The 18502-nt window shown below is 48.0% G+C and overlaps 1 protein-coding gene across 4 annotated transcripts; it reads left to right on the top strand.

The window, feature by feature from the left end:
• The first annotated feature begins 464 nt into the window (after positions 1 to 464).
• On the top strand, positions 465 to 17257 carry LOC102062978 (ras association domain-containing protein 6). 4 transcript variants are annotated; one of them, XM_074541952.1, is made up of 11 exons: positions 477 to 695; positions 5054 to 5143; positions 9195 to 9273; positions 9638 to 9786; positions 11629 to 11720; positions 12134 to 12318; positions 12422 to 12523; positions 13570 to 13621; positions 14136 to 14254; positions 14341 to 14438; positions 15150 to 17256. In XM_074541952.1, exons 2-11 carry the CDS (start codon positions 5073 to 5075, stop codon positions 15223 to 15225), a joined length of 1023 nt encoding a protein of 340 aa, XP_074398053.1. In that variant the 5' UTR covers positions 477 to 695; positions 5054 to 5072; the 3' UTR covers positions 15226 to 17256. The 4 variants fall into 4 exon arrangements, with proteins under 4 accessions (XP_074398052.1, XP_074398050.1, XP_074398053.1 ...); XM_074541950.1 differs by having other exon boundaries at positions 480 to 695; positions 9635 to 9786; positions 15150 to 17255; XM_074541951.1 differs by lacking the exon at positions 5054 to 5143 and having other exon boundaries at positions 465 to 695; positions 15150 to 17257.
• The last annotated feature ends 1245 nt before the right edge of the window (positions 17258 to 18502 follow it).

An 18502-nucleotide genomic window follows, 5' to 3' on the forward strand; every position in this document is an offset into this window, starting at 1 on the left:
AGCATCTGCTTATGCAATTTACTGCTGAGCAATTAAAGTAAGAGGCCATGTTTTCCTTCCTACAGATGCAGCTCTTGCCCAGTAATGTTCATAAGGGTATTATACAGTTCAGCAAAAAGAACTGTGTGGGGTTAAGGGATCAAGCTGTGCTGTCACAATTTGTCATAACCTTCTAAATCTGTGTATCTACACTGGGGCACGATCTGATGAGTTGTACCAGTTATTCCCCCAAGCACTGAGGATGGGCATGTATATATGTGAGGGAAAGCCTGCTTTATCCGATGGATTAGGAAACAGAAGAAGCCTAACAAGTGTTTTGGGGGCAGGATGTTTCACGGCATGTCCACCAGACGATTCCAGGGAGTCGGCAGGTTGCCTCCCTTGGTCAAGTTAGTGATTAAAGCGTTAACCGGAGCCTCCTGGAGGTGGAACCGTGACTAAGGGCGGGCTCCTGTCAGCGCTTGGAGAAAGTGGTAGGTAAATATTCCCGACGTGCACCGAGGTGCGGGGAGTGTCCTGGGCTTCCAGCATTCCCAGTTTGTTAAGCAAAACAATAATTACCAGCCCGGTGGGTCCCGAGCAGCAGCAGCGGAGGCGGCTGTCCGCGCTGGCCATGCTGCCATGCCCCGTTCGCGGCTCAGGGAAAGGCGTGTGAGGCTCCTGCTGCGCTTCTCCTGCTCCGATCGCCCGGCCAGGTGAGTGCCGAGGGCGGCTGGGGCAGCTCTGCGGCGCTCTCGGGGGAAGCGAGGTGTGCTTGCAGCCACCCGAACTCCGGGCACACTCCTCTGGGGCATGGGGGTGCCGGGGAAAGGACAGGAGCTCCCAAAGGCTGTGTGAGAGCCGGCTGAGGCTGGGCGGGCGGTCACAGGTAGTGCCGCTCCTCCTGTGCCCGTGGCCAGGAGCCCGCCGTGCCCTTCATTCGCTCCGGGAGTGACCGGGGAGCGACAGCGGTGACCTTGTGCGCTCTTTTCGGCGGCTGGAAACGGCCCGTGCCGCTCGGCTGCGGGCACAAAGTAACTTCTCCTAAAATGGGGGAACACAGTGTTTGAAGGGGATGTGTGCGAGCCCCGCTCTGGCAGTGCCCGAGGGGAGGGAGCGTGCGCGCGTCCTGCGGTGTGCCTGGGAAAGTTAAGGGGCCATATTCACATAATCCAATTTACTGCTGGTTTTGTCAAATCCCATTCCGAGCCTGCCTGAGCAGAGGGCTTATGCTGTGATTTGTACTCAAGGAGTGCTCTTAATGCTTTGTACTGAGCAGCTAATTATTAAAATAAGGTGTGAAGAAATCTGAAAGCCCGAGGAAAAAAAAACAAAGCCCCCTTTTTTTAGCGGGGAAAACACAGTTGTTCAGAATAAGTACTTTTTTTAAATTACCACTTTTTTCTTTGGTGGTAGGGACATCTAAAGTAAACAAAAAGAACAAAAAAGGGGAACGTGAAGTCCCACAACTAGTGTATGTGACTAGTAAAAGTATTCTGCTGATACTGAGTTTATCTATCAGAGCAAATCTTGAATTCATCTTTATAGAAACCAATCAGGATCGAAAAATTTGCTAAATACCAGCCACTTGTGAGTTTAGAAGATGACTCAGCTGGACATGGTGTTGTGCCTGTGTACAAAATATTTTATGTGCATGTAGTGGATAGCTGAGTTAACAGGCAGCTGAGCCTTGTGGTTTCTGTAAAAGAAATAGAAGAGATTTGCCCTATCCTGACTTCCTGTGGGTTTGGAAGGGCTTTGGGGAGCATTGGGTTAAAATACCTGGGGGTCTTTGCTGAGCTTTGGGGTTTCAGTTTCTCTAGCAGGGGCAGAGGCTGTCCACAGTGCACTGCACTCTGCGGGCCCTGTCTTCAGATATGGATGCACCAGAAAGCACATCCAGGCTCTTCCACAAACTGAGCTGCTGCCTTGCTGCTCCTGCTTGGTTCAGTTCTGGATCCTGGGTGTCCCTCTCCTTCCTGTTCTCCTCTGCTTCTGCCTTTTTTTATCCTTGTCTAAAAATCTGTGTAGCCATTTGCTCTTAACTTCTGCTTTGTCATTCCTGCACTCTACTGTGCCTGGTCTGTCCCCTTAAGTAAATGACTTAAATATCACTGTACTGAATAAAAGGGAGTAAGTCCTCTTATCTGCCTCTGCACTGACACTTGGACTTTTTCTTTGAGGGGGAAAAAAACCTATTTCAGGTAAGATATGAATCTTACAGGCAAGTACAGCTCATTACCGTTGTGAGATTTGTCTTGCGCCCTGATGTGCTGATGCTCTTGCAGCTTTGAAATGTGCACTGGTCTGTTTTCACTTTGCTTTTCCTAGACTCCTCCAATAGTTGCAGTCCTCCTCTAGAGATGCTCAGTTTGCAGCTCCCCCAGTTTTCATGTCCTCCTGATTTTTCCTTTGCTTTCCTTTCTGTCCTTCACTACATATTTCAGGCTTCAGTCAGTCTTCTTCCAAGCATTAGGTTTCTACTTGACTAAGTCTCAGGCCAGCAGTTTAGTCCAGCCAAGATCCCACTTTCCTAACCTACCTGAGGAAATTCTGCCCTTCTAATCCTGTTTAACATAATGGTAAAGACACCTGTGTGATACCAAGTAAGTCAGGAGAAGGCTTTGGATAAATGGCACAGGCAGATATGGCTGGAGTGGCTGGAAAATCAGCATGGTTTGGTTAGTTCAAATCAAAGGGAGCAGTAGAGAAGGCATTTCACTTCAGTTTGCTTCCTCAAAAGGGCTGCAGGGAAGTGGCATGGAAAGCAGCAGGATAGCAGGAGGTGATGGGAAATGTCCCAGCTTTGTGTGTTTAGGGAGCGCCAGTGCAAACATCCTGGCATCTGTTGTGTCAGGTACTGCTGCTGGGGAAGGCACTGAGCCATGGCAGCCCACAGGTTTGGGTCTTGGCTAAAAATAAGCCAGAATGTGCCCATGGGAAGGGTCCAGGGATAAGAGGTTCACCTCTGCAGTGAGCTGGTGCTGTGGAAGTGTTTGGTGCAAGGCTGATAAGCACAGCAGGTCATGTAACTGAGGAGAACAGTGGGAGTTGTGCTTCTCCCCCAGCCACAGCAGAGAAGGCTCTGTCCTGGATAATGCAGCTGTGAGGGAGAGAAGGGCTTTGGTGAAGAATTGTCCCCGTCACCACCCACTCTTCCAGTTAGTTTTATTTTTAGCATTTTAATGGCACCTGGCTGATTTAAAATCTGTTTGGGGTGTTTAAGGCAAATAATTTACTAGGAGCCATCCAGTGCGTAGCAAAACACGGTGTTCATCTCTCGTGTGTGTGTGTAAAGGTCACTTCTCTCTATATGCAGAGATCAGCTTTTTCCTTCAGATTAATTATTTTAAGGCCAAACAGTGTAGAAAAGAGTGCAGCCACAAGCAGTGAAGCAGTGCTGGAGCTCTCCAGTGTCACTGCTCTACAGTTAATAGAGGTGACTTGGCCATCTACTGTTCTTAACATGTTGTTTCCTGACAGATGCTGAGGTGTACGTTCAGTTATTCAGGTGCCAAAGTACATAAACTCCTCTGCATCTTGTAAAAAGGGCTTGAAATTACACTGACACAGGCAGCTGCTTCACTTAGAGGTCTTAAGTAAATCCCATAAAATCAGATTTCAAGGTGTGGCCAGTGGTTACTGAAGTCATTTTGGAGGGAAAACCCAAGCAGTGGTATATAGCAGTGTATTCTTCACACACAAACTCATGTCTGTACAGAAGTCCCTGGGCTTGTTTGGCTTGCAGGTATGTTTTTGTCTTGATGGATGTCACCCAAAGGACAAAGGGACTGCTCCTCCTTTTAATGAGCTCCTGACAGAGCACTGTCAGAGCTGCTCAGGTAAAGCTCATTTTGGTAGTGCACCCTGGTTTTAGGGGTTATGAAATTACTTCCTATATATTTTGTAGGGTGAATGTCATGGGTTTTTTATATGCAAAACTTCTCACTTGTCCACATATGTTGTTTTTTAGAAACTATTTATCTATGATTTTGGAAAATAGGTGGCATCTGAAAAAGCAGCTCAGTACTGCAGTATACAGAGGTGAGGTGTTTACTCTTCGCCCAGCTATGATCTGTTCAAGGTTGAATGTTCCCTAAATCAGTTTTTGGAAGGCTGCTTGTCATGGGGACTATAGACAATCAACCACTTTTCAGACATCTTTGACCAGGCCCTATCCAATGCAGTCTGAAATCAGATTCAAGTCAATCCCCTGGCATAAGGGACAATGGACATTGAGTGCTGTGAGTCGAATTCCTCTGTCATCTTGCCCAAATAAGAGAAATGGAAGTGGAATGATCAACTTCCAGTGCAGTCTTTGGAGATGTTACTGCTTTTCATGGGATTCTCTGAGGTTTTTTTCCCCAGCCATGTGTGATGCCACTTTTTCAGTTAACTCCTCAGTCTTCCTTTTATTCTAGTACCTGAGGGTGAAGGAAAGAGCCTAGACTCCATAATTAAGTTTATTGAGGAATGCATTGTTGAAGTCTCGTGGCTCTGGCTCATTGCCTGCATAACAGGCTTGAATCCCAGTGTGGAAACCTGTAAATTGTACTGCTACCTCCCTGAAATTACTGTCTGGTTCTCTCTTTGCTTTCTTTGTGTGCTGCAGGACACTGCTAACCATCACCACTCCTTCCCTTGCCTAGTTTTAGGAATCTGGATGGGGTGGTTGTCAGAGTCGCAGTGTGTTTTGCTGTCCCTGGGTCATGCTCTGTCCATAGTGGACACACGGATCCTGGCCAGTATCTCAGACTGCTAACAACTCCAGCATAATCCTGGAGTTGAACAACTCCTAAAACTGCTTGAGAAAGTCCTGGTAGATGTAGTGCTTGGGATTTAAGGTGCTGTTATACACTTGATGGGAATGGCATATGGCGTTTTTTACTATGAGTGGGAAATACTTGGGTATTAAGGCTAAGTATGAAGTAGTCAAAATATGGTGTAGTGAGCCCTCAGCTTGACTGTCCCAGCCTGTGTCACTCAGCCAACTAAAGCTTTGTGCCTGATTACTATTCCATCTTTTGTAGTAGCAGTAGTTGATGTATTTACTTTTTTTTCACCTTTTGCTTAGATTCATCTCTTCTGAGTAAATGAAGAAAGTGACTATGAAGGCACAGCATCTGCCTTCTGTTTTCATCAATGAAGAGAAGTTCGTAACCAGGTAAATTATTAAAACCCTGAATATTTAATGAGTTTGCTGCTTTCTTTCAAGTGATTCCACATGTATTCCTTGACAGGGGATCCTGTAGACAGCTGAGTCTGTAGCCACAGCAATCCCTACCACTTAGTTTAAGCTGTCTACAGAGCAGAGCTGGCCTTCACATGGAATCAAAAGAACAGAGCATTAAGCCTTAGGGTCTGTGGGATTTGTTCCTTAAGGAGAACAGCCCCTCTAGAGGATTCTGAAATAAAATTACAAGTTAGGGAAGAAGACCTTCTTGTCTTGGAGATCTGTTGGAATTGGCCCTAAGTTCCAGAGTTGAGCTCAGCTTGGCTGCAGCCTGGGGTTCGGCAGCCCTGGATGTCAGTGTATCTGTGCAGAAAGACTTTTGGGCTGCTAGCTCTCTGCTGTGGTCAGAGGAAGTGTCTCTTCCACCTACTTGTAGAAAAAGCTCAGAATTGCAGTCTAACTGTCATTTGTGGGATGCTTTTCCACAGTTCAGTCTCCCTGGAAGGAATTTTTCTTCTGCTGGCCCAAACTCTGAGCCACCTGGTCTTTAGCTCCATCCTCTTTCTTAGGGAATTGTTTTTTGCCTGGTGACAAGAGCTCATGAGCTGGAAGGAGCCTTTCTTCTCTCCCCCTTCTTCATTTCCATGGCTCTTAGTCTTCCCATGGGAAAGAAACTACCTGTGGATTCAGCCAGGGATGGGTCTGCAATGCAATTTATTGTACTGCAGGAGAGATCTGTTCCTGACTCCTGATACTTTCCTGTGTGGCCTGGGCAATGCTGGTTTCTCCCTTTCCAAGGAAGACTGTCAAGGATTTGCCCAGAGCACAAAGGCAGCAGATGGATCACTCCCTTTCTCTTCAAGAGTTGTTCCCTTTATGCTGCTGTTAGTTTGGGACACAGTGCTTTTGTGTCAGAGGTAATTCATGTGTGTAAACTTGGCATGCAGAAGCCTTTGGAAATGTACCAGGTGAACCAGAGTCTCTGGGGCTTTATTCCTCTATGTACTTGCCTGTTCCTGTGGTGAAATGTGCATCCCAGTTGAGACCTTTCTGCATGACAGCCATGGTTTAAACTTTCTTCACCTTGCATCAAGGGAAATAAGTGTTTCAAGAACCACTGACATTCCATATGCACTCAGGCTTGCTTCCAATGCAATTTCCAGGCTGTCATCCCTCATCTCTGCCTTGAATCTGCTGTTGCACTGCTTCTCTTCCAGTTCTATCCTGCAATCTTGCTGATGGGGCAAGCTTGCTGTTTGGGAATTGCACAATGGCTGGATCAAAAGGCTGACCAAAGGTTGTGGGATGATTTGGCTGACTGAACTGCTGCCTCTCCAGCAAAACTGCCATAAATATTCAGGGATTGTGTGTAGGGCTTGAGCAGGAGAGAGCACAGGTGAGCTGTCCTGGGTTGGTGTTTCCAGAGAGCAGCCTGGGCTCTGTTGTGGTTCACCACTGGGGCACCTGACCTTGCAGCTCCTTTGTATCCTGCATTTGCTACTGGATAAAGTGGTGAATCTGCAGAGCATGTTATGTTTTTGGGCTGAGTTGTTCTGCCAGTTACTTGGCTTTGGTTTCTGTTAATGGCTGTGTTTGGCTGTTGTCACAACAGCTGCTGATTTTCCAGACACCAAACTCACCAGTGATGGCATCTGTCTCTAGGTTAGGGCAGCAGGAAGACATGCTACAGTAAGGCCCCTCCTGGAACTGGGCTGGTGCACATATTCCCTTCTGGGGCAAAAAGAAGGAAAATGGTTCTTTTCTCTTATGTTTCTTACACAAGGACAAACAAGTCAGAGTGAGCTGCTGGTAATCTCTCCCTCAGGGCTTTTCTAATTGCTTGTGTGGTTTGTCACTGTTGGTTGCACTAATGCAAGGCTGAAACCTGAAAGATCTACTTATGCACACTTCTGAGGAAGGTAACGGCAAGTTTTTCTAGACAAGGCAAGAAACTCTGGAAATCTTGAGGGCTTGGTCTGAGAAACCAAATCTGCTTCAGAGATGACCCTTACCAGACCACTAACTGCTGTTAGTCTATGATTTTATTTGCCTTTGCAGTCAACATGGACTAAGAGTAATAAGTGAGCCTCAGAGTGTGCCCCAAGTCCTTAAGTATTTCTAATCCATCTTCAGGGAGCTCACCTTCCCAACTTCCTACTTGGAAAAAACCTGTGAGATAACAGCTGTCAATAAATGATTGCCAAATGCTGTGAAGTGCAGAGACTTGAGTTTGAAGCACCTCTGGAGCAGGATCAGCAGGTCTGTCACAACATCTGTCAGACAGAACTGCAGATCTATCTCCTACTTGCCTGGTAATCCTGAGCTGCATCTGGAGCTTGCCTGTGTACGAGGCCAAGGCGTGCTTCATCTTGCTTTCGCTTGTCTGTAGCCAGTTCTGTGATCAGAGCTGGGCTTGCTTCTGATTCACGTCCAAACCTCCTTGCATTTCCTTTTGGTGGGATGGTCTGAATGTGGTCCCTCACAGAGACACAAAGAACCTGGAATGAGCTATCTCAACCCAGTGCAAAGAAGGGCTTTTGCCACCAGTATTCTGAGGATTAAAGAACAAAGTAAGTTAATGTTGAGAATCCTTGTTTAGAATCCAGTTGATAAAGCTAGTTAAAAATATTTTTTGTGTGTGGGGTTGCAATAATGTAAAATAAATAATTTACATCCACAGAATTAGCAGGGAATGCAATGAACCTTGAGTTTAGTGCTGCAGCCCCTGTCCTCGTGTTATGTGCTAGGTTGAAAAAAAAAAGTTTGAAAAGCCCAGTTGATCTTTTCCCTTCTCACCATGGGAAAAGGCTGTCTGAAGCAACAGGACACTGTCCTGTTTATTAAGTGGCGAGAGAGGGATAGGTGTGCCAGGGAAAGCTCTCCACGTTCATCTCTGCTTGGCCCTGTGCCCCAAGCACAGCCTGGACGTGTTACCTGCCCCCCTGGCTGTCCCTGGTTCCTCTCTGGTGTGTGCACACCTGGGCCCTGGGGAAAGCCACATTCCTGGGGCCTGTCCCCATGCTGAGCTGTCAGTTCTCTGAGGCACCTCTTTATGTAAAACTGGTGGAGGAATTGTAATAGTGTTTCTGATGGTACATGAGTTGTGAACAGCTCCAGCAGCTCTCTAAGATACGTGTGCTGCAGAGTTTGCAGGTGCTGTGTGTTCCGTCTGTGGGCCTGCTGTTCCAGCAGCTCCCACAAACACGGAAATAACAGGCAGTATTTGGAACCAAACTCAGTGTCCTCACACCTCACTGAGAGGTGTGACACGAAACCATTGTAATCCTTAGTCCACAAGGAAGGATTTGTACACTTCCATGCAGTTGTCCCCCATGGTTAACCACCTCTGCTGCTGGGAATTGCTTGCCTGAATTACAGTCTGAGCCAACTTTAAATGGTGTGGGGAAGAGTGTTTCATTCTCATGGCCTCTAAATGCATTTCAATACTTCTGTCATTGCTCAGCCCTTCATAGCCTGAGCTGCAGCTGGCTTTGTCTCCATGGCTCCTTTTTCTTGGCAGAGGTTCTCCTCATCTCCTATCTTTCTCCTCTCAGCAAAGACATGGTGCAAAGCTGTTTTGTTTCAGACAGAGAGAAATAGAAATGTTAGACACCCTGTAAGTGTTTGGAGATAGGAAAAGTATCTGCAGCAGTATGAGGACTGAATGGAAGCCAGCATGCAGGGAAAACCAAGTGCAGCCTAGTTAAAGCAACCTGCAGCACTGGTGCATGGGGATGTTGTTCTGTTCGCTTCCTCCTCATGACTGCTACAGAGGTGCAAAGTACAAGCTATGCTGGGGCAGCATTATTAATGTCATGTGAGGCTGACTAATTAATTTCTTCTGGGTCATTAAAGGAGCAACTTATGAGCAACCCAGTAACCTGGCAAAACTTTTCTCTCAGAAAATAATGTATGGATCATTAATAAACCTATACAAGGGTGCAGAGGGTAGCACAGTTATGGGGTGTTACCCTGCCATGTACTACCTGCATTTTACAGAGATGTTAAAAACATTTCTTTTTCATTGTGATCTTCATTCTAGAGAGCAGCTCAGTTCTCTTCTGAAGAATTATAACTCTTACTATTCAGATCAAGAGAATCTGCAACTGACATATAATCAGGTAAGGATTTAGGGGTGAGAAACTCCACTAATCTGGACGTCACAAATTAGTGCTCCCTTCTCCTCCCAGCACTGGACTCCAGCTCCACTCGCTGTGGTGTTGTTATTGCACGACAGGTTCCATCTAATGTAATAAACCAGAACTGGTTTCCTGAACTGATCAGGTCAGCCTGCAGCTTTGGCTGTTTTGGAAATTGCTCAAAACTGAGGTTACACATTCTCCAGGTAATCTGTTCCAGGGCTGTGCCAGCCTCAGAGATTTCATTGTAGTCCTGTTACTTTGAGGGGAGACAAGTTATTATTAGTTGATTATTTTTACTCCATTATTATGCAGCACTGACTATTTCCCTGTTTTTCTCCAGCAGGAAGGAAGCACCCCCTTCATTGAAGGAATCCTGTCGATATTCTGGGGCGTGCGGCATCCTATCAGATTAAAGATTCAGGATGAGAAGCAAATACCCTCTTTTGTAACCCTGAAGTCAACAGAGAATGTGAGCTTTTTCCCCAGTAAAAGGTAATGGTGGACTTCCCTAGGGAGGCTAGCGTTGCAAGATAGCTCGTGTTGTGGCTTCAATGGCTGTGGCTGGCTGCCCTGGATATCCCAGATTCCCCAAAGGCCGTGGTGGTTGCTGGACAGCAGAGCCTTTGAGCAGCCTCTGCTGGGCAGGAAGGTGTGTGTTTGTACACCTTTGTTTGTTTGGCCCTCAGCCTGAGGAGCTGGAAGGAGGCTGCTCTTTTTCATGGCAACTGACAATTCCTATACAAGGACTGGGAAATTGGTGTATATAAATGTATAGGAAAAGAGCCAAACAATCCCCCTGTGTTTCCATGTGCACCTGATACTAGTAGCCCCTGAGAGGCCTCGTGTTGGTGCACACACTGGAGCATGAAGCCAGAATCTGGCGGGTAAGTGCTGAGGGATTGTCTGTCCCAGCTTACAGGTATGTGAGGTCTGCAACCATTGCTGCTCAGGTGAAGTTCAAGTCAGGGAACGGATACTGGCTTTGTCTGTGCAAAATTTGGTCTAAAAACCCCTTAAAATACCCACAGACCAGCTGTTCCATAAACTGGCATTTTATGTCCCAGTGTGTTGTGCTCAGCTGATACAGGTACTCAGTGTACTTCTCCTTTGTTTTGTTTGCTGTTTCCCCAGCCTTGGTTGGTGAATTTCATAAGCTGAATCTGAATCTTGTGATGCAGAGACAGAGCCAATGTTCACCCTGGATGACTCCCTGATAAATTGAGTATTGCAGAGTTTATTTTTCTAATGACTTATTGTCTTAGGTAGCATGTGAGGCATGTTGGAACTGAACTGGGGATTTAATTCTGCCACCTTTGCAGCTGTGGAGTTCCAGTAAAGTCTTCTTCCCCATCTCTGGCTGCTGAAATTCAGGGATGAATTTTGACAGGAGTAACTAGGAAAGAACCTGAGTTTTAGGCAAATCTGGCTCTCAGTTTACCTCGACCAGGTCTGCTGGTGTGGGTTGCACGTGGCCTGCAGGGCAGTTCTTTAAAAACTTCTGGCTGGTGGAAATCTGTATACTAAAGTAAACATTCACTCATGATCCCAGAAACGTGGGGCTGCCCTGACATGCTTTAAGGTATGCAGAGCAGCTTGGCTGTCTGATCTTAAAGGAACTTGGTAAATGTGTGCAATACAACCAAGATCTTGTTTGGCATGTAAATTTGGGCTAGCTGAGTATTGTTGGGAATACATATACATATATATATATATATATATACACACACATATACATATGAAATTAATTTTTAATATTGTGCTATATATATACACACACATATACATATGAAATTAATTTTTAATATTGTGCTACAATTTGGTTTATTCTCAGTCAGAGCAATAACTGGATGAAGACCTTATGCTGAAGAGTTTGGGCATAAGTTTGAGTTAGCATGATTTAATATTGCCATCTGAAAGGCTGGATGGAACTTCCTGCTCTCGTACACAGCTGGTTTAGACAGCATAAGTGTAACCTGTGTAACTCTGTTCTGTAACTATTAAACAACAATATGTGTGTTTTGTGTGTCTGCCTGGTAGTCTGAGTGTGATTAATCTAGGATGTTGCTGTAAAACAGATCAGGAATTACTGCAAGTTGTTTAGGTTGTGTCCTGGTTGATGTTCAACAGGTTTTACATTAGATGTGTTACATATGGGATCCCTGGTCATACCATATTTTAATATGAAGTTGTTATGACTTAAACTAAAATTACCATGCTGAAGTCTGTATGTTGAGCAGGGATAGGAATGTATGACATGACCCCTGGCCACAGGATAAACTTCAGTCACTGAGTTACTGAGGAGCAGTCAATGGTAACTCCGTGTTTGTCTTTCAGGGGAATGACTCGCTGGGGAGAGTTTGATGACCTCCATCACATCAGCGGGGATACACTGAAATCTACGGAGGAGCAGCCAGACCTCCAGCAAAGTTAGTGTCTGTGCTCTCAGGTTAACCAAAAATTCTGTGTTCTGTGACAGTGCAAAAGGCCCCTCACACATCAGCCTTTCCCTGCCAGCCAAGGGAAATCTCTTTGCTGTGTGTCACATGCCCTGCAAGCTGGGGAAACATCCACCTAGGGCTGCTTAGGGCTGTGCAGGTGACTTGGTGAACAGCCAGTGGCAATGAGCTGTGCTTTCATCCAAGAAATCATTCCCAAGGGAGCAAATCAGCAAACTGCAACCCCTGCAAGCAGCCTGTTCTTCATCATATGCCTCTGCCTTGTTCCCTTCCTGCTCCACCCCCCAAAAATAACAAATAGTAAACAGTAAATGAAGCCCTTCACTGAGAGCCTCCCTCCTCTGGGGGTGCTGGCACAGGACGCGTGGTTCTCTTCTATCCAGGTTATCCATGCTATGAAAGTCACACCCTCAGGTCCAGGAGGGAGCAGGAGCTCGACTGTGCCACCCTGCCCCGCAGCAGCAGCGATGCCGCGGCCGTGCGCAGGAGGACCAAGCTCCCCACCATCACCAGGACAGAAGTAGAAACTCACAGGTTCTCTATCAATGGCCACTTCTACAACCACGAGGTAGGAAATTTTAGGCTTGGCTTTGTCACCTGAGGGACAGGGAGCCCTGCCCAGTGAGGTGTGCCTCAGGCTCAGGCCGTGGTGTGGCTGCTCTTGTTCCCAGACGTCCGTTTTCACTCCGGCTTTTGGGTCAGAAACCAAAATAAGAATCAACAGCCAGATGAGAACCAGACAAGTGATAGAGCAGTTGCTTCGGAAGTTTAAGGTAAGTCTGCTGGCAGGAGGAAGCGTGGCCGTGTTCTGGAGCGTTCATTCCCATGTGCACTCGCTCCAGCACTGCGGGAAAGATGTGGAATAGCTGGGCGAGGACAGTGCATGGAGCGGAGTGTAAAAAACCCCGATGGACAATTTTAACCCTGGCGGTGCTGCCCTCCCGCGGACAGCCCGGGAACTGCGGCTCGCCTGAAACAGCAGCGATTATCCCAGCGCCGGTCTGGGACGCGCTTTCCCTGGGAGCCGGGCGTGTGGAAAGATGGGAAGGTTACAGCTACGAGTACTGCTCGAGGCCAGTGCCATGCTGCCTGAAACGACTTTTTTTTTTTAATTTCCTTGGAACCATCTCCCACCAACAATATAGTATGTGGTCAGAAGCAGCTTTGCCCTTACTGCTGCATATTTCTCAAATATCTTGATTTTTCATGGCTGCTTAGTGTTTAATTAATACTTTAATGGTCTTAAACTTCCCATTTAACTTGTCTGGAGACTTCACTATTACAGAGTTACTTTGAGTGGTTAGTAAGACTTGTGAGTGTCTTGGAAGGAAAACAGCTTCTAGGAGTAGCAAGGAAGGGAATTACAGAGCAGGGAGTAGAGTTGTAGGGAATACATTGCAAAGAAAGTGTTCAAAAGCTGTGCTGTTCTCTGAATGTGGCTGTCAGGCACGAGGGTAGGTCACAGAGGTTTACCTTGATGGCAGCACAAACAGCAGATCCACGTGTGAGGGGAGAATAAGCTCTAGGAAGCAGTTAAGGATGCTGCAAGGAAAGCAGGCAGGACAGATCTGGGTTTGCAGTGTGTTTCTGGTTTGGGCACATGGGAACACGAGGGTTAGGGCTGGCACAGGGACAGTGAACATGGCAGCACAGCTTTCTGCTTTATCCAGATCCACTATCTTTAACTCTTGTACAGACAGGATCCCTGTCTCAGGCTTTGATCCAAATCTCTGAGCTGGGACACACAGGGAAAATGTGCTGAGAGGGAAGTGCTGGGAAGGTCTGTGAGTCTGAATGGAATTTCTTTTTTTTTTCACAGATAGAAAACAGCCCCCATGAATTTGCACTTTACGTTATCCATGCATCTGGAGGTAAGCCAGCCACTGCTGCCTGAGCACTTCAGCTCTGATCATTCTGTGTGTGTGGAATGTGTCCCTTGGAGTAACAGGACTTGTGCCAGGCCTCTGTCCTTGTTTGTGCACTGTGTGTGTGCTGTGGCATTTTGCCTTCTCAGGGACCCTTCAGAGATGTGTCCTCTGGAGAGGAAAAGCTGAATAATTGTGTGTATTTCAGCTGACAGCTTTGCATTGCGTATGCTGAGTTCAAAGTACTCACTGGTCAGTGGAAAAGGGTTACTTCCATAGCAGTTTACTTTTCCAGGAAAAGGGAGATTTGATCTTTATTAAAGGGAACACCTAGAGAATAGGAGGGAACTGGGGGAGAAGGTATTTTTAATGGCACAACATCAGGGACCTGTTAGGTATGTGGTCATTGCACTTGAGTCAGTATGGGATCCTTGTCAGGAACAAAGGCTCCTGACTGCAGGTGGTAGATGGAGCCCTTGTGGTTGGTTCTGTGTTTTGTGATACTGCTTATATATTCCAGAAAAGAAGCAGCTGAGGAGTAGAGACGTTCCCTTGCTGCACAGGCTGCTGCAGGGGCCCTCTCAGAAGGTTGCCAAGTTCTTTCTCATGGATAGGGATGTGGAAGAGATCAGCAGTGATGTATGTATATCCTCACTTCTCATAGCTCGTGGAGTTTTCCTCGGTGACCACAGTCAGTAGTGCCTTTCTTGTCTTCTCCTTGCTAGGTGGCTCAGTACATTTCATTCCATCTTCCCTTCTTGGAATCCATTCTGCACAGAATAAATGAAGAGGAGAAGCAGGAGATTCAACAGACAACTGCAAGGTAAACAGACACAAAATGAGGTGTCACAGAGTCCAGGGCAATCTGTACAATTGGCTCATGAGGAGAACATATGGATGTAGCAGAGTGCAGGTGGAACACTGTGATGGGAAGGCTGCAGGGATTGGGAGGGTTTGTAATCCTTTCCCTATCCGGCTGCTCTTAAAGATTCCATAATTAACACTGACTACACACAGAGTGGAGTCTTCAGAAAATTTGGACCCTCAGGGTAACTTCGCTTTATTTTGTTTGCTGTTTGCTTTCTGGGCTTTCGGCTGGCTCGGTTGGTACTTGCTGCTGTTCCCTTGGAAAGGGTAAATGCAGTACCACACGTGGTACCATTTTGGTTCTGTAGCATTTCAGCCACATCAATGCCTGATGTCCCCTTAAAACTTGAGGTGAGTGATGGAAATGCCCCTGGCAAAAAGGGGGATTGTCCCACAGGTACAAGCCAGAGGAGCTGCCATATTTGTGAGCCTCTCCTGAGTCCAGGAGCACCAAGAGGCTGCAGCAGCCACAGATCTGTTACTGCATGAAGGGCTGATAATCGCCTTGAATCCAAGTGTCAGGAAACATTTAGAAAATACCAGACTTGCCTGCATTGGGAAAGTGGGACACGGCCACAAAGGTTGGGAATGGACCCACGTGTGAGCAGCTGGTTGGAATTTGGGCTGAAGGTTTGCAGAGGTCATTTCAATGCCTTCTCCCTCTCAGGTACACACGAGAGAAGAGGCTGATCCAGCAGCACCTGCGCAGTCGGAGCGTTCAGAAAACAGAGACCACGGTGTGAGGGGACGGCCCTGGAGAGCACTGGGAATGCCCCTGGAACGCCTAGGCTGCTGAAGGACAGTCCTGCTGCCTTCTGGGCTGGGACTGAGCAGTGACAGTGCCCCGTGGGAGAAGTGTCCCCTCACCATTAACCCCTGCAGCGCTGGGGTGCAGGCTGCAAGTGGAGATGCACACTGCCCAAACTGCAGATGCTGGCTCTGACTTGGAACTTGGGCAAAAACTCCCCTGAAAAGCCCAAGGCTTTAAATCCTGCTCATGTGTGACCTGGCACCAAGAGGCTGGCATAGAAAAATACTGCAATAACCAATGTGCTGATAGAAAATGTGCAAACTAGGAATATGGTTATCCCTCTGTTAAAGAAATGTTGTGTTATATCAGCAGAAAGCTTTACAGTAGAGCCAAGTGGCAGAAGATATTTATGTATTTAAGACTGCAGGTAGGATTTCCATTTAAGTTATAAAACATCCATGCAAGATGCCTGAAATCCATGGGGTTCAGGCTGGTGGATGCTGAAACTGCTTAAGCTTTGAGCTGCTGTTAGAAAAACATAACTGGAAACCCTCCCACTGAGGAGCTGCTGAGCTCTTAGCAATGACAGGGAATTTATTGCTGAAATACCTCGTGCACTGCAAAGTAAGAACTGACTGAACACTGTGGGGTCCTGAAAGGCACCTCAGTGGTTTCTGTAGTTGGAATTGTTGATTGTGTTCCTTCCTGAGTGTTCTGTTTGACGGGGAATGGAGGTGCTCAGTGAGAGGCTGCGTGTCACAGCCAGGGAGGGCTGGGCCCACGGCCTCCCCAGGGATGCAGTTTGGCTCCAGCCCAGGCCCACGCAGGGCACTGCAGCCCCTGCCAGGTCCTTCCTGGCTGAGCTGTGCTCCATCTTAGAGCTCCAGTTAGAGATGTAAATAAAATAAAGCTGTGCACAGCTCTCTGTCCTCCTGCGCTACCTGGTTGTCTTTACCTGGTGTCTGTGCCTTACCTCACTGCCTTTGTCTCGTGCAGGTAACAAATGCTTGTGAGGGAGGAAAGGGATGTGCAGAATATGTGGCCTCGAAATTGTATGGAGTAAATCAAATTGTAAAACTTTACACTGCCCAAAATCCTGTTACTGGGATGGGAATTCAGAAAGTAAAGGTCAAGGTGCTGATATTGAAGCTCCTCAGGTTGCAGCAAGTGTGTTATTTCAAAGTACAGTTTATAATCCTGCCCAGGAGAATGGGTAGGGACAAGGGAGCACAGAGGGCAGAAATAACAATAACTCATGGTTGAGGTAAGAATTAAATAGGCCATTTTTGTCACCATCTGATGTCAAGATTGAATCCTTTTCAATTCTCTTGTCTTGCTGAATTGGGACTGAAAACTTTGGGCAGACAGAAGTTTGGGGATAGGGCACAGAGCTGGTGCTGTTGGCCAGGATTTCAGGGTGAGTGCAATGGTGCTGTGACTCCTGCGGGGCTGGTTCTTTGTGACTGCTGTGCTGTCTAAATGAACCATTTCTGACAAATACAGGCAGGAGCAGGGGAAGAATCTCTTCCAAGGTATTCTGGGACACTCAAGGAAACACAGCAAGGACACCCAGGTGACAGAGGAGGGGGGGGTCATTCAGGTTCAAACACGAAGCCATTGACTACAGAAACAGTGATTACAGTCCATATCTTACCTGAATTTGTGCATTTGATCTCATTTGCACTTACACTTCATAAGCTTAGGATTTAAAATGCCTCCCTTTATCTTGTTCTGTGACTATTTGGGATAAGATGATAACATTTCATACCACAGCCAAATCCTGACTTTCCAACACTTAGCTTATTGTTTCAGTGGATTTCCTTACAGGGATTCAGCCTCTCACTGACCTAAAGGTGGCTTTTTGCCACTTGCTTTGCTTTAAATGCTCCCTGTGTCCTTTGTGTCACTCGTCCAGCGAGGACATTCCCATGAACTGTGCAGCTCCTTATGCCGACAGCATTTTCTCACTCCTTTGGGTGAGTTTTGGACCCTGGAAAAAGGAAAAGCCCTGGGAGCATCAGTGTCAGGAGGGTGGCTGGTGTGTCTGTGACGCGTTCAGTGCTCATTAGGCTGTGGCTGCACTCGCGCTAATTAATGGGCACGAGAGCAGCAGGCCGGGTTCGGCCGGACTCGGAGCCACTCGCAGGGTTCGCCGGACTCGGAGCTCAGCTCGGTTCGGTTCGGCCGGACTCGGAGCCGCTCGCTGCATTCGGAGTTCAGCTCGGTTCGGTTCGACCGACCTCGTAATGTTCAGGATGGTTCGGCTGATCTCGCGTTGGTTCGGCTTATCTAGTTCGGTTCCGCTTATCTAGTTTGGTTCGGCTGAACGCGATTGCGTCCCGTTCCGTTCAGTTCACCTCAGCTAAACTCGGATCGATTCGGCAAATCGCGGCCCGAGTCGGCCCTTCGGGTACGCTCGGCTGTTCTCGGCCACACTCGGCTGTTGTCGGCTCCACTCGGCCGCACTCGGCTCTTCGGCCGTCCCTGACTCTGCTCCGCGGTGCGATGGCGGCCGGTGGCCGGGCCCCGCTCCCCGGCCTGAGCCCCGTGAGGGGACAGAGCGCTGGCACAGCCGCCTCAGCCCGGGCCACCCTGTCCCTGCCCGGGCCCGCGTCCCCCGGAGCGCGCCCTGCAGCGCAGAACGCGGCCTCGGAGCCAGGAGCGGGGCCAATGCCCTCGGCTCGGCAGCGGCGGCGGGAGGCGGCGGGCGGTGCCCTCAGGTGAGCGGCCGGAGCGGAGGGAGCGGGGCCGGGGGCACCGGGGCCGGGGGCGCCCGCAGCGGGACGGGGCTGCTTTGGGCGCTGCTGCTGCGGGGGACCCGCTGTGGGTGGGACGGGGCTGTCCCGGGCCTGCGGCTCTCGGGGATCGCGTTCCGTGGAATAAAGCTGGGGCTCGTCCCGGCTGCGGGGGCAGCGCTTCATTGTGTGAGAAACAAAGTTCACTCTTTAGAATTTTTACACGTTTGTTAAGGGATAAAAGGCAGCGCTGGGGTGCTTGGCTGTTTGCCAGGAGTACCCGGTCCCCTTAAACCGTGTTCTCTAGATTCTGTTCCATTGCAGTGCTGTGTGCATATTCATTAGAGTTTATACATGTTCAAACAGTCCTTGGAGTTTAGATGTTCTTTTGCTTGGTTTTAACCTTCGTGCCATCTTGTGGATTAAACCAATATACTTTATTTCTTCCTGTGGTGCCACCTGAGCAGTCCTGATGGGAACCGATGGCAAACCGGGTTTTGTTGGGTTTGGGACTTGCCATTTCCCCTGCTCTGT

This window comes from Zonotrichia albicollis, chromosome 5 (assembly GCF_047830755.1).
Source record: "Zonotrichia albicollis isolate bZonAlb1 chromosome 5, bZonAlb1.hap1, whole genome shotgun sequence".
Taxonomy (NCBI): domain Eukaryota; kingdom Metazoa; phylum Chordata; class Aves; order Passeriformes; family Passerellidae; genus Zonotrichia; species Zonotrichia albicollis.

Excerpts from the sequence above, each read along its gene's own strand:
- LOC102062978 (XM_074541949.1), top strand. The coding sequence starts at position 622 with ATGCCCCGTTCGCGGCTCAGGGAAAGGCGTGTGAGGCTCCTGCTGCGC. Across the intron at positions 9,787-11,628 it reads AGCTTTTTCCCCAGTAAAAG|GGGAATGACTCGCTGGGGAG; the intron begins GTAATGGTGGAC and ends TTTGTCTTTCAG. Across the intron at positions 11,721-12,133 it reads GCAGCCAGACCTCCAGCAAA|GTTATCCATGCTATGAAAGT; the intron begins GTTAGTGTCTGT and ends TCTTCTATCCAG.